The sequence below is a fragment of the Parasteatoda tepidariorum genome, chromosome 5 (genome assembly GCF_043381705.1).
Source record: "Parasteatoda tepidariorum isolate YZ-2023 chromosome 5, CAS_Ptep_4.0, whole genome shotgun sequence".
Lineage (NCBI taxonomy): Eukaryota > Metazoa > Arthropoda > Arachnida > Araneae > Theridiidae > Parasteatoda > Parasteatoda tepidariorum.
The window spans coordinates 83049398-83072316 of record NC_092208.1 but is presented as its reverse complement, the minus strand read 5'-3'; the positions used below and the strand labels follow the sequence as shown (position 1 = coordinate 83072316).

Sequence of the window (22919 nt, the reverse complement as noted above, 5' to 3'; positions counted from 1 at the left end):
TGTTACCAGACATAAATGTTAATATTCTGAGTGACATTTTTGAAAGTAAAAAGAAAAAAAGAAACTTAATAAGTACTAGTGATAAATTTTTTTTCCCCATTTGGATTAAGGCAAAAATTTTTGATGTCGCTATTAGGCCTTTGCTGCCAACAAGAGGAAATTAGTTATTAAAACAATTTTATCACAATCAATTAATAAATTTCTTAGATTTAATAACTGTACCAAATTTTTGTTTAAAAGTAGTAAAGAAGTTTATAAAAATTTTATCATGAGTCTAAGTATGAAAATTGATTTCAGTTAACGAGCCTGCGGCGAGCTCGGGATCTCATATCTACAACCCATCCAACTTAGAATACAAAAAAATAACTAATGAACAAGGAATAGTTAAAATCTTGCTTTATTACAGTTTTTCAGAAAGCTGACGCTTTATTTCATACAGTATTATCGCCATGGCAAATGAAGAGTTTAAACTATCCATGCTATTTTCCAAAGGTATTTTAACCTTTTTTCCGCCATAATCACAAGCTAACTTTACTATTCTAATGTCTACTCCATGTGTTTCACCACCAACATACAAAACAATATTTTCTCTTGGAAACATAACACTTGAGTACAGGTAACAAGGCAGATTTATCTCTTCAAATGCTTCCAATTCACTTGATTTATCTGTCTGAATCAATTCACTGTGTTCATTCATTGCTAAGTATTGTTTTGCCATTCCATCTGAGTGTTCCTTTGGGCTAGCATCATAATTAATTAATTCTGGTGATTCCTCCCAATGTTCTATGTCGCTTGAATTATCAGCAATGAATATTTTTGACTCTTTTGAGAAATAGTTAGGAAGATTTTCCCATTGAATATTGTTTGTGATGGGGATGCGGAAATGACCACCACAACCTACTTTCAACACTTTTGTCTCCCATGGATCAGCACAACCTAGAAAGAGATAACTCATTCTTAGAAAATATTATAAAATTAAAAAAAAAAGAAACATTTCAAACAGAAATTAAGAGGTTGTGATCAGTACAACCTAGAATTAAAAAATATCCTAGAAAAAGGATAAAATGACAAAAAAAAAAAAAAAAAAATTTAGAACTGAAAATAATCTGATTGACCTAACAATTTGATTAATATACTTCTATTTTTTTTGTTTGAAATTCAAGTCAAGTTGATTTTTCGATTATAATGTGATTGTATTTATGTCATAATCTGTCCTTAATAGTTTTTGTTCAAACTAATAAAAACATACTAATTAAATGTTCAATTATTCTTGATTGATTTGGGCTATTTTTTTCAATAACACTATCTTTTCACTAATAATATATCTATAAAAATAAATCTGTTGAAAAAAATAGTAAATAATAGAAAAACAACGATCATGAATAAAAAAGAATTTCATAGAAAAATTTGGCATCAATACTTGTATGGTCCTCTATTAATTAATAAAATCCTAAATTATTCTTGATTGATTTGGGCTATTTTTTTTCAATAACACTATCTTTTCACTAATAATCTTTATATATATATTTCGTCTGTTCGTGTGTATGTCACTGAACTCCTCCTAAACGGATGGACCGATTTAAATGAAATTTTCTGTGTAACTTCAGAAGGATTCGGGAATGGTTTGTATCTAATTTTTTTTCATTTTTTGGACAGCTTTAACGTATATTTTATTTAATCGTATTCGGATCCAAACTAGACATAGAAACATAATAAATCAAAAATAATATTCACGCACGTTGCAACAAGTCATATTAAACTCTAATACTTATGCATGCCCTTAAAAGAAGAGCATCAAATATATTTGCAAGTATGTGAATAAAGGCAATGATATAGCAGTATTTCGAGTTGAAAATACCAATGTGACTGCTCTTCCAGTGAATAACAACGACGAAATAACGCTGTACCAAATAGGCCGGTACATCAGCTCCAATGAAGCTGTTTGGCGTATCTTTGGTTTCCCAATTAATGAACGGGATCCAACCGTTATTCATTTAGCCGTCCATCTTAAAAACGGTCAGAGCGTATATTTCACGAACGAGACAGCGATTGACCGAGCTATAAATCCACCAAAAACTACACTCGCCAAATTTTTTGAATTGGGTAATCGTACGGATGCTTTTGGCGTCTTTGCACGGACATTACTCTACTCAGAAGTACCACCCTATTTCACATGGGTTCAAAAAAATGGACACCCCACAAGCAAGGCACACCGGTTGATGCATGTCCCGGTTTATTCAAATCAAACGCCTTGGGGAGAATATTTACAGTCAATCCAAGGCAGACTGAGTGCTTTTATTTTCGACTGTTGTTGGTTAATTACACCGGCTCATTGTCATTTCAAGATATATGTAAAGTCGATGGAAATCAGCATCCAACGTATAAAGATGCATGCTTTGCACTCGGCTTGCTGGAAGACGACAACCAGTGGGAATGTATGCTTGCTGAAGCAGCATTGAACTGTACTGCAAAGCAAAATCGTCTACTATTTGCTATAGTATTAGCTACATGTTTCCCGGCCCGTATAGAAACGTTATGAGAATATCACAAAGATTCGATGACTGATGATATACGGTATCAATATCGCACACGTTGCAACGATCTAACGATAGTATTCAGCGATGCTATGTACAATGAAGCACTGATTGTTATTGAGGATCTTTGCATTATTATTGCCAAATTGCCACTCAGTCATTTCGGTATGCTTTCGCCAAATCGAAGTGCATCTGATTTATTAAACACTGACATGAATCGTGAACTTCAATACAATACGATAAAAATGGCAGCGATTGTTACTCGCAATGTTCCACTAATGAATGAGAAACAAAGGAGCATTTATGACCGCATTATGCTCGCAGTTTCAGCAGGACAGTGTGGATTTTTTTCCTGATGCACCAGGTGGAACTGGCAAAACATTAATTACTTCGCTAATTCTCGGTGAAATACGATCAAATAATGGCATCGCGTTGGCCGTTGCATCATCTGGCATTGCGGCAATTTTATTGGACGGAGGCAGAACAGCTCATTCAGTATTTAAGCTGCCACTAAATATTCAAAACAACCCAGATGCAGTGTGCAACATAAAAAATATTTCTTCTATGGCCACAGTGTTAAAACACAGTAAAATTATCATCTGGGATGATTGCACTATGGAACACAAAAATCGCTTGAGGCGTTGAACAGGACATTGAAAGATATAAAAAAATAATGACAAATTATTTGGCGGCACTCTGTTACTCCTTTCAGGTGATTTCAGACAAACACTTCACGTCATTCCGCGTTTAATGTACGCTGATGAGATCAATGCTTTCTTGAGATCATCTCCACTTTGGCGTAATGTTGAAAAAGTTCTACTAAAAGTAAATATGCGCGTCCAAATGCTTCAAGATCCATCTGCTGAAACATTCTCAAAACAATTGTTAGATATCGGTGATGGAAAGGTTACTAAGGATGAGACTGGATGCTTAAATTACCGGACGATTTCTGCACAATCATTGATTCACAAGATGCTCTCATTAGCCTAATATTTCCCGATGTACACACGCAATGCATTCATCATGAGTGGCTGGCAGAAAGGGTGATTTTAGCAGCAAAAAATGTGGACGTCAACGAATTGAATCTGTAGATGCAACAGTTATTGCCAGGTAACTTGGTGACATGCAAATCCGTTGATGCAGTTTGCGATCCCATTGAAGCTGCAAATTTTCCAACAGAGTTTTTAAACTCATTGGATTTACCTGGCATATCACCGCATAATTTAGTACTCAAAGTTGGATCTCCGGTTATTTTGCTTCGTAATTTGAACCCACCTTGGCTGTGCAACGGCACGCGATTAGTCATTAAAAAATTAATGAACAACGTCATCGAAGTCATTATTTTAAATGACAAATTCCGGGATGAAAGTATATTACTTCCACGAATCCCTATTATGTGCCAATCCCTATTATGCCTATTATGCCCCCACAGATGTGCCAATTCAATTTAAACGCATTCAGTTCCACATTAGATTGGCATTCGCAATGATAAGGCCAAACAATGTCTGTTTGCGTCTTAGATTTGAACACACCATGTTTTTCGCACAGATACGTGGCATACTCTCGAGTGGGCAAACCATCCAGTTTATTTGTGTTAGCTAAAGATGGAATGACAAAAAATATTGTACACTCCATTGCACTAAGAGATTAATATTGTTGACTAATATTTTCAGAATTCGTTGTATATATAATTTATAAGAAAAAGTTGCAATAAATTTAAAAAAAAATATTATTTGGTGTGTTGTTACTTTCACATTCCGTCATCGTTCACAGCGCTTCATGCCTCTTCCACTCATATACCACATACGCACACATTTACAATAAATAAGATATATTTTTATACTCTAGAAAAAATTCATATGGCAAAACACCGTTTGCCGGGTCAGCTAGTATATCTATAAAAATAAATCTGTTGAAAAAAATAGTAAATAATAGAAAAACAACGATCATGAATAAAAAAGAATTTCATAGAAAAATTTGGCATCAATACTTGTATGGTCCCCACGAAGATAGGTTGACTAAATAAATGAGGGCATTAAAAAACTAAGAGTGAGCAACAGCATAAATGAGAAAGAGAAATCTTAACAAATTATGACATTAATAATTCTGCAACAACCATACAAATTAAGAAAACTGTTTTGACAACTCAATATCAAATCTAAAATTAATTATTTCACTGATATATTTTTTCCACTGAACAATTCTGGAATGTTTTAATTCTAGAAAATGAAGTAATTTGCTCTCTTTCATAAAAATGCTTGAACTAAAATTTTTGATTCAAATCAATACACACATTTAAGAACATATTTTTTAAAGAGGAAATGCAATTATAAAAATATATTTATTTAAAACCATCTTTTAAGAATGAATATATTAAATAAATATCTGTTTAATAACTTGAAAAAAAAAACATTAATAATTTTAGAATTAATTTTATTCTAAAACAAAGCCAACATTTTACTTATTTTCTTATTATATGTTTTAATGAATTATAAAACAGGCACTGTTATTTGAAATTTTGATATTAACTTTTAAAATGTGTTGGGGTTTTTTTTTAAAAAAAATTCAGATTCTTTGAAGCAAAAAGAAATGCATTTTTCACAAATTTAATAAAAGTTTATAAAAGTTATTTAATAAAATAATATAAATATTATTTAATAAAATAATAATTATTTAATAAAATAATATAAAAGTTATTTAATAAAATAATATTATAAAGTTTATAAAAGTTATTTAATAAAAGTCTGGATTTGTACAATATGGCAATAATCGGCTTACTGTATAGTAAATAAATTCTCTAAACATTCGATGTTGGTATATTATAACGGTTACAAAATTTAGATGTAACTCTCACAAACACTAGAAGTTTGGATAACAAAGAATATTTATACGAAACTGTCACACCACTTAAATATAGGTGAAGTAAATGTAACATGATTGATAAAAAATATGTTTATAGTTCCTCTAAATTTAATATGTTAGTGTATGTATTATATGTTAGTGCTAGGAGATCGACCGCCTCGTTTCCCTGGATTCCACAGTGAGCCGGAATCCTCTGGAGAGCCACTATCTTGTTATTACTGGCAAACTATTTGAGGAGATTAGAGCAATTATCGATGGTTAAAGGTTGGTTATCGAGAGCGGCTGGGAGCATTAATTGCTGTGTTACACATATTATTAATGTAAAGAAGGGGAAAAAAAACATGTAAAAAGCACAAATGAAAATACATAAATCGACATACTATATTTTCAGTTCTATTAACAAGAACCCGCCTTGTTGTCTAAACATCAAATGAAGGTAGAGAAATAAAGAGACAAACATGCATAAATTGGTTTAATTAATAGGGACAAAGGAACAAAGAAACAATTTCAAACATTGAACAAAGAAAAAACAATGAAGAGATAAGACACAAGTGGGAGGGTATTTAGCAGGAACCTTAAGGGTCAAATTAAAATGAACTTTCATACATTGGGAAAGGGTGGGATACTCGAAAGACTATTAGATATTTTCAAAATACATAATCACTCCCAAAAATTAAGTTCAGAAGGCGAAGAGCCTGTGTTGAATGATTTTAGTAGAATAAAAATCAAACCTGCGATTTAAATTCCAACTGTGTACATCATTAGAAAATTGGTTAACACCCACATATTGGAAGTATCTTTTGTGTCTTTTAAATCAAAGTTTAAGGGTACGTTCAGTTTGTCTAATCTATGCAACACCACATTGACACAAAATTTGATTATCACCCCAGCTATTAATATCAGCAATATCAGGTTGGTGAATTTTGGTTTATTTACAGGGGAAGAAACGCCTTTAAACTCAAATTTATTCAAAATCTTACCATTACGGAAACTGATTTCTGGATAACAATTTAAAACAATCTAATTGTTTAAGTTTGATATAGAGAGTTTAGTAGACTTCAAGATTAATTTTCTATAGGTAGAATCAATAATATTAGATTAAAAACTACGACCTACAGTGATACCTTTAAGATAAAGCAGCTCCTTGTTGTGAAGATAATTGTAGATACTATTTTTGAAGCGTGGTAAATAAGTGTGCATAAGGCACCTAACTTTTGGTTGGGGGGGTGGGAGGAATGATTAGGAGGAGGGAGTAACACTGTAAATGGTTTTTAATAAACAGTTGTGAGAAATTTATTGCAATTAAGAGCAATAAGAATATCAAAGAAAGGTAAACACTTATTATTTTCCTGTTCTGATGTAAATTGTATGCAAAGATCTATAGAATTCATAATATTAAGAACATGATCAATGTCAGTATTGTCCATCAATGTGAAACAATGGCCGGCATATCGTCCATAAAAAGCGAACTTTAATAAATCAAAGAATTTCACTTCAAAGTAGTGCATATACCGGTCACTTAAGAGGAGACTGAGAGAATTACCCACAGCAAAGCCATCAATCACTCCATAAAATTTACCATTAAAAGGGAAGGTGGGTGCCCTGTTACGGTTGGGTATAGAATAAAAAAAGGAATGAAAAGCTGCTAACAAGCAAGTGATAACAATTTAAAAAGGAAAAACTAAAAATTAATGGCCGGGTGAAAAATATAGTGGTACATTTTTGAAGTGGTGTTGCAAATTTTACAACCCAGGAGGAATATTAATTTTTAAAGTTCCAGAAGATAACAAATATATTCTACAAAAGACATACCTCCTCTCCATAGAAGCTATCCAGACCTAGGATGAAAACAAAAAAACCATGGCTAGTGAAAATGAAGTAGTCCAGTTCTTTTTTTTTTACTAAAACTTTGGTGTTTATTGGATCTTTACGAGGCACAACATCTAAAAATTACCACAGCGATGCATAACATCTTATGGCACAACGTCTAATAAATATGGTTATTAGTGGTAGCTGGAGCAGGAGACCGAACTATTTTCAAAAAGGAACAGCTGCCGATATTTTCGGGACTTTCTTTTGACAGATTAAAACAGCATTGCAATAAAGCTAGAACTGGCTGTGAAGGAGCCCATCAATGGCGGTGTCTGGGTAGCCATGCGTCCCATCAATATCATATTAAAAGCAGGGGATATCCCAAGCATAAAGCTAGAAATGACTGTGAAGGAGTCCATCAATGGCGGTGTCTGGGCAGCGGATCATATTAAAAGCAGGAGATTCATCAGGAAATTACTTAGTAGACATTAATCAGAGAAAACGAAAAGCACAGCAGATTGACTTGCCAACATGGCGGTAGACGTGACGCCATCCCAAAAGATGTTCTCTTCCTCAAAAAAGAGGAAGGGGGAAAAAAACGTCCTGCCAGGGAGCAGCGTGACGTTGGGGTGATGAAAGATTTTGAATGCCAATTTTTTTTGTTTTTCGACCCTGTAGTTCTGTACAGTATAATTTTTTTCCTTTTCTAGTATGTCATAAGTCACTCTTATTACATACAAATTTTTTTGGATTTTTGCAGAGTGTGAATTCTCTTTGCACTTGTAAGGAATAGAAGTACACCTCATTGTACATCTCAAGGTGTCACAACGTTTGTTATGATTTTTTATTNTGCGCTAACGCGTTAAGGGGTGAGAAGAAAAAAGATGAAGAGAATAAAAATTGTATCATAAAATTATAAATTAAGCCGAAAAAATAAGTATTTTGATTAACAAAACAGGATATTTAGAAATTAGGCTGTGACTTAATGTCACAGTGGGCTGTTCCAAGCAAATGCAAGTAAGATTTACAAATTTGTCCATTCCATCTTGGTTAAAGTGGAATTAATATAATCCTATTTTAAGGCAATATTAATGAAAAGGTTAGTGAAAAGACTTTGCATGAAAGGAGAGCATTTTGTTATCATTAGATTTGAACGTATGAAGCTCATTAACAAAATCATGAGTTTCTGATAGTATATGAATTCACACTAGAATGTGGGGACAAAATTTAAGCAAGATGCGTGGCTAATTTAAATGAAACGGTGCCAATGTTAGAAATAATGAGTCAAAAAGGAGTGCAAACCCTATGAATTTTAGGTAAAGCATAAAACCCTGCACAGTGTGAATTAGTAGGTGTAAGAGAATATTTCAGATGATTAGAAAAAATAATAAGTTTTAACGGCAGATTTTATTTTATTCAACTCATTCATCTTGGATCTTGAAGTAATCAACTATATGAACCTTTATCAATAAATGTTTGAGATTCCTCTAGATATTTAACTTTGTCAAGAACCACAAATTGACTCCTTTACTCGGCTTTAGCAATAGGCTCATTAATTTCTCGCTACTAGTTATTGAAAATCATTTGGGATTTCATTTCCCCCTCATAATCGTTCAGCTCCCCCCAACCAAAAGTTATCTGCCTTATGCAAACTTGTTTACCGAGCTTCTAAAATTTTTTCAAATAGTTATCTCATCAATGAAGATCTTCTTTATTTTAAAGCTATCACTTTAGGTCATGGTTTTCATTCTAATATTATTGATTCCACCTACAGAAAATTAATCTCACAATTTACCAAACTCCCTAAATCGAACTTTAACAATTTGATTGTTTTAAATTATTACAAGAAAATCAGATTCCCTAATGATAAGATTTTGATTAAGTTTTAGTTTTAAGTCGCTTTTCCCCCCTGTAAATATACTAATATTCACCAACCTTGAAAATCCTATTGCTGACATTAATAGCTGGGGTAATTATCAAATTTCATGTCAATGTGGTCTTGCATACATTGGACAAACTGATCATACTCTTAAACTTCAATTACACATTAACAGATACAAAAACAAGATAAAGTGGCTGTGGCAGAATTTAATGTATCACGAAATAAATATCTCTTCTCCATTTTAACATAGTAAATTGAGATAGTTAAAACTAGATGAATCACCTTTTATCAATAAAACATTGCGGCAACCAGCAGAAGCTGCATGTCTAATAATTGATCCTAAATTTCCTGGATCCCTAATGTTATCACAAAGTATGGTGACAGGTATCACATGTTCTGATAACAACTTTATATCATCAACAGATGGTCTTTGAAAAACACCTGAAAAAATCATTTTATAATTAGAAAATAATTAACTCTTTATATCAAAGAATATTAGATGGAACAACAATAGAATATTGAAGAATTTAGTAGAACATGTCAAGGTATAATTTTTAAAACACAACAATTTCTGTGAGAAGTTATAGATTTTTCATGTATTATATATTTAAAAAGTAAGTATTACGATACCTCATTTTTTCAAATATTTAATATTAATGGTAAGTAAATGAAATTTACTAGACAAACTTCAAATTTTTAAAAATCTTCCCAACATTAATGAAAAAATAATGAGAATGATGACGAGAAAGTGTTTCTTCTTTTAAGTCACTCACTTAATGAGATAAAAAAAAAAAGAATGACTATTTTAAAAATTCAAAAAATAGAAAGATGCAAAAATAATAAATACTCTCGCACTTTGAGAATAAAAAACAAGTTTTACCTATGACCTCAGGAGAACTTTCAGACAATAACTGCATAGTTCTAGGTGCAATCTTGAAAAATTCTACTTTTTTCATTTTTTCACAGTTAATCTCTTCAAGGACTGTATCTTGGCAAAAATAAAGAGCATTGAGTTTCATGCCAGCATTAATGGCATCACTGATCAACACTTTCCCTTCCAAAACCATTTTTTCTTTCCGTTCTCTCAATTTTCGGCTTCTAATAAGGGCAAGAGTTTTCCTAATAGAAATTAATACAGATTAATATATTATATGAGCTCTCTAATTTCAAACAAAGTAAGTTTGGTCAAATTTACATGAACCAAACAGACATTTTTTTTTTTACATGAAATGAAGACATTTGTTCCTTTTTTTGTACAAACATTTTTCTCACTTAAAGTGAAATTACCTTTCTGTGATAGAAGTTAGGGATAAGAGTTTTCCTAATAGAATAGAAATCAATATTTTATATGAACTCTTTAGCTTCAAACTAAATAAATATCAGATGCAAATTTTTTTCATATATATTTTTTTACTTATTTATTTATACATGCATTTTGTTTTTCTTACAGAAAGTGAAATTAACCTTAAAGGAAGTTATTTCCCTTTACTACAAAAAAACACAGAACAATGTATGTTCATCTGTTTAGAGAGTTGGTATATTAAGCCAATAACAAAAATTATTCTTACTTAAAATTAAAATATCTAAACGGTGCTTAAAAAGTTTTATAACTCAATTCCAATTCTACTAACAATACAATCTGTAAAAAACATAGAAAAAAAACATGAATTATTTTTGTCTACATATAAAGTCTACAATAGAACAATCTAACTCAAAAATTTAACAATATAAGTCTACACTATAAAGCAACAATTCCTATTTTACTTGCAAATAAATTCTGCAAAAAAACATAAATTATCTTTTGTCTATATGTTAAGCCTACAAAAGAAGTTATTCGCATTTATAAAGAAAAATCTAGATGTCCCTGACAGAGTTTTGCAGTTGGACAATTCACATATATTACAGGGCTCAAAATCAATGGAGGTTAGTTGGTCCTGGATTGAATTCGAACGATGACCATCATTGGGGTCTGTCCAGACATTTTGCAAAAAGTCCGTTTTTGTAAAATTGTGAAAAAATTGCTCGTAATTTGTGAATATAAAATAAACATTAAGTCACATTCTTTCAACCAGGGTCCTGCTTTTATGAATTTGTGCGAATAGGGTCCTTATTGCAAAAACTTTTTCAAGGAGTTTTTAAATTGAAAATAGATACAAGATTATGCTGTAAAAATATAAAATTTAAAAAATGTAAAAACATAAAAAAAATTCAATTTTCAAAAATAAACAGCAATTGCTGCTTCTAAATTAGAGATGCAACATACAAATATTTGGTATTTAGCCTATACTGTGAAACACAGAATATTCCTTTTGGATGAATAATGGAAGAATCGTCTACTGAAGACAAACTTAATTCGTTTACATCCATCTTTCTTGTTTTCTGCCCTGGGAAGGGTTTATTCAATTAACAAAACAATAGTTAAGACAGGGTTGGGTTTTTGACGTCAAAAAGTGGTTTTTGACATGACAAGGGTATAATACTGGTTTAAACCGTCAAAAACTGAAGTTTGCCAAGAAAATATATAAACTTCAAAACTACCAACAGTTGCCATGCATTATATTGAAATTTAATTATACTATAGGTAATCAGCAGGTTTTAAAATATTTTTTAATTAAAATTAAGGTAAAATAACAGATTTAAAATCTCAGAAATTTATATTCAAATGCATGTGCAGAAAAATTTTGCACAAAAATTGTTTAAATATTTATATTAAAAAAACTTTTTTTTCTTCTTTTTGATACTTAAGAAAATTAAAAGTTTATTACTATGCATTTTTGACAGATAAGGAACATATAACTAATATTTATAAGGAACTTACAAGTTATGTTGTATAAATACAAACTTGATATAAGATACAAGTGTATAAAAAAAAAATTTTAATGTTATACCGAATATCTTTATTATCCTGTATGTTAATGTGAATTTAAAAGTAGTTATATTTATGAATAATGATAAATATAATTCATATTGTTTATTATATTTATTTATAATTATTACACTTATCATTTTAAAACAATTTTTATCTCTTAATTTTTTTTTCTCCACTTGTATTAAGAATACAAATAATGCATATCTTGAAAGCAAGAAGTAATTATTCAACAGCTGAATATTTAGATATTCAACAAAACTATATAGTATTCAGCAAAATGAAATTCACAAGTATTTGGATAAACTAAATTTTCAGCATAGTAAATGAATAGGCTGAATATACTGTAAATCGACACTAACTACTCTGTGTATTTAACAGAAAGCACTTAAATTTGTATTGTCTTATGTTAAAAAGATTATTAAGAAGATTTAAAAGAATATTAAAAAGATTTTTCTTTAAAAGATGTCTAATGTACAAAACTGCTAATGTTTATCTTTAAAAATGTCTAATTTTTAGTATAATCTATACTATACACTAAATTTGGTTATAAATAAATTTCTTAATAATATCACTGCAGATTTTCAATAACACATGAAAATGAATACATAATATTACAAAAGATGTGAGTTTTCAAAAGTACAAGATTTTGGTTACTATTCAAAATATAAGTGTTTCTTCAAAATTTTAAATTTATTTTTTCTAGAACATATTTAGAAACACTATCCTTTAAAAAATATATAAATTTTATGTATTAATTAAATTTCACATATGAATATAGGTTTTTGACATTTTTGACAGTGAGGTTTTTGACGTGACGGTTTAAACCATGGTTTAAACTGTCACATGTCAAAAACCTGCCAACCCTGAGTTAAGATAAACAAATTTGTGAAGGGTCCGATTAAAAAAAATCATTTTGTGAAGGGTTCGTTTTGAAGTTAAAATATTTTGTGAAGGGTCCGTTTTTTTGAAATGATATTTTGTGAATGGTTCAGTAACGGACCCAAATTTCTTCTAAGCACACCCCTGATCATGAAATAATTATCACTGTTATCTTGAACTTGCAACTGATTAAAGTCAATCGAGCATAAAGGGATGATAAGAGATACACTTGTTTTTTTTATCTGACACTGCCTCTAAAAATTTTATTAACTAATTTCACCTTTTTTTAACTTTTAATATACTGATTCATTTATGATAAATATGAAATATCTAATTAATTTAATAATAAAATTTAAATATATGTAAAGCTTCAGTCATAATTTTTATATCTTTTTATTTTTTTACTTTAAGCATATATTATTCAATGAATTTATTTTGTTTTAAAAATTGTTAATATTTTGTTAATGAACTAGAGGAATGGGAAACAATGTGGAAGAATTGGAGAAATCTTTCAATTAATGATTCTTTGAACCAGTGATAATAGTCACTGGTGACATCAAATTATATTTAGACAATTGTTCTGCATTCCCTGATATAGATATGTACCAAATATCTAGGTTTATTTATTAGTTTTAAGATAAACTTACAATATAAATTCACAATATGGATGAAAGGTATTAAAGTACTGTCTAAAAAAAAAAAAATTATTTTTTTTTGTCAATTTTAATTTACATTTAGTGATAATATAAAATACATTAAAAAGAATAATTTTCTAACACTGGCTTTAAGTTAAATTTTCTGGTTTTGACTTCAATTCACTGAAATTTATTCCACAATATGCAGTATGACACATATAAAATCACAACACACAGAGATCGCCAAGTCTAAGCAGCTTTAGGGAAACGATTCGCGAGAAACTTAAAACAACAAAAAATACCACAGAAGGGGACCAACTCAAAAGATATAACTCGTAGCCACCCCAAATCTCTACATGTTTTTTTAAAAAGTTTACAAATTCAAAATACATTTGTTGCCCGGGCGATCATAGTTGGGGCGGCAGATCCCGATACAGAAATGTCCTCCCAATAGGGATACCTTTGAAAGAATAAATTGCAAACGCGATTTACATAAATGACATCTTTATCTAAAAAAGAAAGTTTAAATGTTAAATAATGTCATAATTACATACATGAGGCGAGAGTTTTTTGCTTCAAGCGTCTCATACTGAGACACATTTGAGTTAGTTTCACAATGGTGAAAAACGCTTTTTAAATTATCATTATTCTGATTGCCGACTTGTAATTTCAAAAGATTGTTTTGCTGAAGAGATGTTACAGAATCTTCTGAAGAATTTGATATCCTAAAAGTTTTCCGTCGCGATACATTTCTGCTGTAAAAACGATATGAATATTCTATCTTTGTAAGGGATATTAATCTTCTAAAATAACGAAAACTCATTACAAGACAAAAAAGTAACACGATTCTTGTTGAAATTTGTTTGTTTACAATTTTCTTTATATTAATGCGCTTTTGGTTACCTATTTTTGTTTGATTTAGGTTGCTATTTTCTGTATGTTGATTTTTTTCAATCTAGTAAGCTATAAGCATATCTTGTTTCATTATTTCTCTTTGAGATATCCATGTACACACCTTTCCTTTCTGGGATAAACAAACAGATAATATCGGTTAGTAGTCTTTAGTTCTTTCTTTTCCTTGTCAAATATTCACGTTACTCTGTAAACTTGTTTAATTTATGTTTTAATTCTAAACTTATAAAGTGCTTGAAATTCATATCGATACAATTTTGTTGCGATCCAAATCATATAACTAGTATTTTAAATCTTTTCGTTCACCTGATTCTTAAAAACTATTAAATCATGGTTTTTTATTTCACAAGTGATGTTGTTTCACCTCCCGCTTTGATTTATATGGGACTAGATAAATTTGAAAACGAGTCGTTGATAAAATGGGGTTTTCCAGAGGATGTATGGTTTCATGTTGACAATTTATCTTCAGCCCATGTTTATTTGAGATTACCAAAAGGTCAGACCATAGACTGTATTCCAGAACCTTTATTGCAAGATTGCGCTCAACTTGTGAAGGCCAACAGCATTATTGGAAGTAAAAAGAATAACATTGATGTCGTTTACACAGAATGGTCAAATTTGAAAAAGACAGGTGATATGGAAGTTGGACAAGTTGCTTTCCATAATGGCAAAAATGTCAAGACAATGAAAGTCGAGAAACGCATTAATGCCATTGTAAATAGACTTAATAAAACGAAACAAGAAAAATTCCCTGACTTTCAATCAGAGCGGGAAGAAAGAGATCGTTTGGAGAGAGCTGAACAGAAGGCTAAGCAACGGACTGAAAAAGAGAAAGAAAAGCAAGAGGCTTTGAAAAAAGAAGAAGAAGCTCAGTTAAGAAGTTATTCATCTCTCATGCAAGGACCAATGTGTTCAAATCAAAATCCAGATGATGGTGAAGACTCAGATGACTTTATGTAATTAAACATTGTTTGAATATTTTGATCTTTCAAAAGTTATTTGCTGTAAACAAAATTTACTAATTTTAATAAAACCTTTTTACGCAGTTCTACTTTTCTTTAAAGGACTCCAATATAAAGTAAACAAAATTCTTTTATAAGTTTTTCTTTTAAAAAAAGAGTCTCAAAACTATGCACTGTGTTCCTATTTCTAATATTCAGTGTGAGTTATAATAAATGAGTAACATTTTTTGATTGGTTGAGAGTTAAAATGTATGTTAAAGAAATAAAGCGTTTTCCTATAGACTTAGCATGGAGTCGTCGATGCGGTATTTTTTATTTCGAATCTCAAAACTTTTAGTATGTATTAATTTATGGTATTTTGAAAATTAATATTAACTATCCAAAGTATTTATTGCTTGTAAAAATATTGATTAATGACTATATGTTAAATTTGTCATCATTTTAACGACAATGAAATTAATACAAGACTTTGACAAAATAAAAGTAGCTGCAGAAAAACACCTATAATTAAAAAACTTTAACAGAAAATTAGACTATTTAGATTACAATAAAATTTGCAAATCTTAGCAATGAACTTTGCTGTTTTTCTCTTTTACAACCTTTGTTTCAGACATTTTTGAAGCTGTTGTCGTAACTCTCTCTCTCTAACTGAAGTGACGTGCTGGAACTCTATTTAGAAGCACTGCAATATTAATTAGTAAGTGGTAATAAGTTACCATACAAACACTTATTTTAGATATAATTAGGTTTCACATCAGTAGTGAAAATTTAGTGGTCCTATAGGACCACCTAGCTATTGATTTAGTTGACCTAAAATTTTATATGGTAGATAAACTTGAGGGGGAAAATTTTAACTTCATGATTACATAATTCATGTTATGATATAAATCTAGAATTATTGATTGCCATCTATAACACCCTAAAACTAATTAAGTTCATTATCCCATAATGATTTAAGATTAGTTTTTATTAAAGTTTAGTGAAAAAAAGATAAAATAATATTAATAAATAGATATAACATAGCGATTAAAATGCTGAAACCAGATAAATAGATTAGGAATTAAAGCAAGAGCTAACAAAATATTATAAACTAAACTCAGTGGCGGGACAGCTCATAGAGGGCCAAGGCTTACTGTGCCCATCTCAGTTTTCTTGACCTTGGGCTCTGGGGTGCAGGAGCAAGTGTTCCGGTCAGCCGAATGCGGAATCCCAGTGTTTAGTTCCCAAGCATGCTTGGTTCTCATTTATCGACCCACTGAAGGGATGAAAAGCTGAGTCAACCTTGCCCGGCCTGAGGATCGAACCAAGAACCTGTGGCACAAAGCGCTACCGCTCAGCCACCGGGCGGTAACAAAATATTATATTAAAGATTAATTATCTCACCATTTTAAATAAAGGCAGCTCTTAACGAGTAAAAAATATTATTTTATTGATATAATATTTTCAATTTATTGATTGATATGATATATTGTTATTTCATTAAATAATTATATTGTTATTACCTGAATGCGAAGCACAGCACAAAATGTAAATTTGAAATTTCAACATTTTGTATCGGATTCTTTTAGTTATCCCAATTGAATACTACGCATTTGAATTTTATACCACATACAGAACAATATAATTAGTATAATTTTTTTAAATGCATGGAATTTGATACAAAATACTTTTTTGTAAAATCCAAACATATTTCAATGCGACAAATTTGTCGCCCATGCATACAATTTTACTAACATTAGTGGAACATTTGGCAACAACTCTAGCCATACTAGCATGAACTCTATGTCTCTTGCATAGTATGAAAATTAAGTTTTACTTTTAAAAGCCTTTCACAAAAAAAAATGAGTTGGAAATTTAATGGGTGAAACATCTCTATATAAATTTTTTTAAGAGTTATTTATTTATTTATTTTTTTTATCTCTTGCAGTAAGTTTTGATCCAAAACAATATCAGGGATTAGCTATTTTAGAAATTTCTATGTAAAGAATATAAAATCTGACATTACATCTTATTTAAATTAATAGATTTAAAAAAATAATAAATAAAACATTTCCCTGCAATAAAACTTTATAACTGTCTCATTTAAAGGAGAGAACTCAGGGCCTGTTGCTAATGCCTCTAGGGGCTGAACATTAGGGTTCTAGGCCTCTAGGGTTTTAAACATTATTTTTTGAAAAATTTTAAAACACTAATTATAGTTAAATTATTAACTTATTTTACAATATTTAAGAAATGCATGACTGAAATAAAAGAACTGAAATTTATAATTGTGAAAACAAAAAAGAAACATTAAAATATCTTCTTAAAACTAAAGCTATGGAAATGAAGTTCTGACATAGTTTTACTGTATTTTATTTATGTATATCTTAGCCTCCATTGAGAAATACTACTTATATTATTTATTCCCTCTCCAAAAAAGTTTCTTAGGAATAAAGTATTTTTCTATAATGCTAAATAAAGTATTTTTAGTAAAGTATTGCCATAAAATAGATTAAAAGTCATTTTACAGTCAATGCTCTTTAGTACAACCCTTCCTTTACAATGACCAATGTATAAACTCAGTAGTTGTAATGTTATTTTTAAGGTCATTAGAACGTCTGAACTAAACCCTTAATTCCAACTTAGGGGCTGATTTTTTTTTTTTTTTTTTTTTGTTTCCTGTTTNTTTTTTTTTTTTTTTTTTTTTTTTTTTTTTTAGTTACAGGAAAATTTCTCCAAAAGCCAGTGGTAAATATTTTTTATGCTTTCTAAACAAATATTTTTCCTTTGAAAATGAATGAATAGCTTAAGTTTCTGGGAAAGGATTCAAGTCATGATATACCCCTGAATAAATATAAAATTAAATTTTCTATGAATGAAGGAGGAGTGGTAGGACTACCCACTCATATCTTAGTTCATTCTGGGCGTTTTTAATATTCAAAATCTTAAAAAGGTGGTAAAATATTGAATATTTTTTATTATACAGAGTGACTACTAAATACTGTTACACTCCAATAAATGGGAATTAATTTTAATCGTTTGGTAAAACAATTGTTTTCTCACTATTCCTGTGAGTTCTATAAGTGCAGACGATTTTTGATTAAAAAAATATTTAGAATCAGTTTAAAGATGGAATGGAAAAGATTGATAGTTAAAGTTAAAAAACTTTTCGATCTCGAATTTTCTGCAAGTAGAATGTTTAAGCAATTAAAATCTCTTTGGTGCTATAGAACATTTATATATCGAACTATAAATCGATTATTGGGTACTAATAGCGACCCAGGTCTGATCGTTCACTCTCAGTTCGTACAAAAGAGTGCATTAAAAGAATTCGTGAATAGATACAAATATATCCACAACGTTCTGCTAATAAAATAGCTGCAGAAGAGAACGTGAGTCGGATAACTATGCAAGTTATATTAAATGAAAACCTGTGTTTTCGCCTTTATCGTAAAAGAAATGGTTTGACAACTGCACAAAGGTTATGAATAAATTCATCAATCATATTTTTCTTGACTGAAGATGGTATTCGCTCTTTTCACGTAATATTTATCACTTTCTTCAAGGTTATTTTTACTTAACAGTTCTTTGGACTTATATTATTTATTTAGCAAGAATGGCTGCTCGTAAGCAGCGTAACACTATATTCTTAGAACATTAGTTAAAAATTTTAGATAAAGTCGATGAAAAAATAATGTTTTTGTGAGAGAAGTGAAGTGTTTATGGGTTTTGTGTACTCGTGATACAGTGGCCTCACTTTGCAATGTCCATTTTTGTTTGGACTACAAGGATTTTTGTCATGAGCATCACATGTTTAGAATGTCTTCGATTTTTTAGAATTTTTATGAGTGTATATGTTAAGAAAAAAATTTATTTTACTCATGAATCGCCTGGTAGAAAATGAAGTCTACAATGCAAACATTTTATGTCTAAACAAAGTAAGGTACTCTTTTTGGTTGTGCAGTCGAGTGTGATGAATAAATTTAACACTATTTTTTCTTTTTGTGTGATGGCTATTTTGTTTTGTCTTCAAATAAAAATGACAAAATGAAAAAAAACTTGAATTTACCTGTCCTGTTTAACCAAAAATAATAAGGAATTTGTTGAAATTTGCTGCAGTTTACATTATACAGGGGGAAAGATACTTTAAACTTTACTACGTCCTCTACTTTTAATTATACAGGGGAAAATAATAACTGTATAAATATATTAAAATTTACTACTGGTTTTCATTTTACCAGATTAACCTAAATGATTTTCTGGTTTCAAAAAACTGTTTGTTTATACAGTGTACGAAGATGGATGATACACATTTATACAATAAATATATTTCCGGTACAAATGTTCAATGTGCTTTCTTACAGTCGGAACGTCATTCATCTCAAGGGTAAACCAGTTCTGTTCATAAATTCAATACAAGTAGCGACAAAGAAAAATGGAGAAGCAATTTTTAATATAAATTCATTACAAATAAATAAATTAACAAAATATATCAAATAAAAATCAGTGAAGACTAATATTTATATTTATTACTGTCGTTGAACAGCCGACTCAATTTTTTGGGTTGTCTGACTACTAATGTTCAACTCCGTAGCCTTGTCATTTTGAACCCAATTCGGAAGACAAAGGAACTCTTGGATCAAGTTTTAAGAGAAATTTGCCTTCGTGGAGGACCTTTTGATGGAGCAAACCCCCATTTGCGTTGCGTTTAGAGGAAAATCGCAAAGACTTCTCATGGTTTGCCTGACGGCAAGGGAACTCTAACCCATGAACCATATCATTGAGGATATTTTACGTCAGGGGCGTGCGAGCTGAGTGCGGAATTCCTATCGACCAGCCATCGCTGGGATTTGAACCCGGTTCACATCAAGGAAGGTGAGCGCTCTATCCTTTGAGCCCCCTCGCCTAGAGAAGTCTAATAAATAAATTTTATTGGTTTCAAAGAGGCGCACTGATGCTTGTGGAAATTTTCAGCAATGGCCTACGAGTCCTTTAATCTATCCCGTCAAAGTGATTGCTTTAGAGAGAAAATAATTTTGAATGCAGAGCAAACCAACGATTTCACACTGTAGTTTCTTTTGGTTAAATAACTCTAAATATCATATCTCTCGCTTGCCATTGTAAAAAAGCCCACCAAAAATAATAACATGAAAACAATATGTAAACTAAGAGATATATCATAAGAATTTTATAATTAAAGTAGCAGGCGAAAAGAAATTAATATATTAGCCTTAATTAATTAGCCTTTTTATCTCCTAGGCCCACTAGGCAAGGGCCTAGGGCCCACACTTTTTGTGGAGCTTCAGAAACTAGTAAAAAGTCCTCATTATTACTGTTTCTTTTAAATACTGAAAAAAATAGTTTTTCTCAAAAAATGCATTTTTTTTTAATTTCAAATTTTCTTTATGTCCTGATACAACCAAACTCATATAAACATTGCACTAATCAAATCAAATTCGAAAGTACAGCTGAATTTTAATTAGTGCAAGTTTTACACAAGCGGCTTAAACGAAAGCAATGAGAATACACATTCACAGTCTCTTATAAATGATTAATGTCAACAAGATCTATATGGTTTCCGAGCTACAATCTTTGATGTTGTGCTATTTTACACAAATATAGCCAAATAGGAGACCATGACATTTAAACCATGGTTAACCTTACACTTTATTTAAGCTGTGATATTAATTTTGTTAAATTAGTTTTAGGCTATCACGACCTGTTAGAACTTATAAATCACAGAAGACTGTTACGAATGGTAAAATTACGCTTAAATTTTAACACAAATCCCATTAATAAAACTTCCTAGAATATTAGGCCTGTTTACACATCGACTCGTAAGCATAAGCGGAAGGATACAGCAGAAGTTTTCTAAATTTCTTCCATTTTTAGGAAGCTTGTTATTGTTTACATTCAGTCAACCATCCATAACTTTGTCCAAATTCTTTTTGCAGCACCCCGCAGCATGTTTCTTTCGAAATCTGTCTCAAAGTTGGAGTGATACATTCCTATAGTGTTGTTGGCATAGTCATTAAAGGTACATAAACGTGGTCTTTCGTAGGTTTATGTAACTTCAATGCCTGTAATACTGCAGTAATGCAGTGCAGGACCAACTTTGAAAGAAGCTTTCTTTTTAACATATGAAAGGAAATGATTTGCCATTGTGATGTGGTTACCAAGAGCACACACAGTGAACATTTGCGGAATGTATCAGAGTCGTAGTGAGGGTGTGACGTAACTACCACTATATATATCTCTATATAACATAAAATCATAATGGTCTAACACCGTTTTCGATTGTTGTCGGCACATTTTTATTGGCCGGAAAATCACGTGGTAGGATCCAGTTTTCCCTCATTCATTTCTAATTGTTTTAGTTGTCATCAGCATAAAATTAACAAAAGTCGTAAAGGTATTGTTTTTCTTTAAACTGGGTATAATATGAAAAAAGCACAACTACTTCCACTTACTAGGAATAACATTTACCTTTTAGTTTAATTAATAAACTGAGTTTTAAATATGCTTACTAAATTCATAAACTTCGGTAAAACAACAATATAAATTATTTCCAAAGGAACTAGACTAATACAATTCCAACCTGGTGTGTAGCGACTTATAAACAAGACACTTCGTTTGATGCTTTTACTTGTTGCTAGAAATCAGGCTCGCAGAAAATGCTGTTTACTAGTTAAATTTAGTAGGAATAACACGATCTGTGACGTAGGCTATAGTATACCCAATTATGGTTTGAACTCATCAAATTTATTTGAACAATTTTAATGTTATAAGAATATAAATGTTATTTTAAAAAATGACTACTTCGAAAAATCACTTCTGTTCACTAAGAGATCTAAATGTTTATAATACTGATTAATAGTTATATTTGGACGAGGGAAGTGGAGGCGCAAGCGTAAGCAAACAGAATTCCTTTTAGTACATATATGTTAAGTGAATAATTTTAACTTTAGTAGAAAAACTGTTTTCTGCTAAGAAAAAACGATTATTGCGAAGCAATCATCGGTGTTGGTGAGCGGTAGCGAACAGGGGGCTTAGCTCCCTAGTATTAAATACCTATTCAATAGTATATAAGACATGTTAACTTAAATATATCATGAGGCACCTTTTAACTATATCTTCTCAAACACATCATTCATCGATCTGAAGTAAACTGCTGTTTGTAGAAAATGCAACACCATGAAAGAATCATCAGAATCAAATGAAATTTAATGCAGAAACGACTTGTACTGATACAAATAAATGATGAAATTTTCAAAACAAAAGAAACAAATTAAGCGTCCGAAATCAGTATTTGGTGCAGCCACCACGCGCTGCAATAAGTGCTGCTATACGACGTGGCATGGAGTCAAACAGATGTTGAATATCTGCTTGAGGAAGAGAATTCCATATCGCTTGTATGCGCAACCAAAGTTCGTCTTTGGAAACTGCAGGACGCGGATCACGAGTGAGACGCCGACCAACCATATCCCACACGTGCTCAATAGGCGACATATCCGGCGAATAAGCAGGCCAAGGAAGAAGTTGCATGCGTTGTGCTGAACAGAAGTCTCTAACAGTCCGCGCAACATGTGGGCG

At 30.8% G+C, this 22919-nt stretch overlaps 2 protein-coding genes across 2 annotated transcripts; one reads left to right on the top strand and one right to left on the bottom strand.

Moving 5' to 3' along the window:
• Positions 1-381: 381 nt before the first annotated feature.
• LOC107439207 (rRNA methyltransferase 3, mitochondrial) lies at positions 382-14262 on the bottom strand (the record flags this gene model as incomplete). The annotated part of the gene is given in 4 exon segments (XM_016051722.3): positions 382-936; positions 9373-9531; positions 9971-10209; positions 14028-14262. Coding segments are annotated over 4 exon segments (1169 nt in total), but the record flags the coding sequence as incomplete, so codon positions are not given.
• Positions 14263-14480: 218 nt separating this feature from the next.
• On the top strand, positions 14481-15430 carry LOC107439208 (coiled-coil domain-containing protein 25). Its single transcript, XM_016051723.4, has one exon. The coding sequence runs from the start codon at positions 14716-14718 to the stop codon at positions 15343-15345; it is 630 nt and encodes a 209-aa protein (XP_015907209.3). The 5' UTR covers positions 14481-14715; the 3' UTR covers positions 15346-15430.
• Positions 15431-22919: the final 7489 nt, after the last annotated feature.

What these genes read in the sequence shown, in the direction of transcription:
- LOC107439208 (XM_016051723.4), top strand. Translation starts at nt 14,716, where the DNA reads ATGGTTTTTTATTTCACAAGTGATGTTGTTTCACCTCCCGCTTTGATT.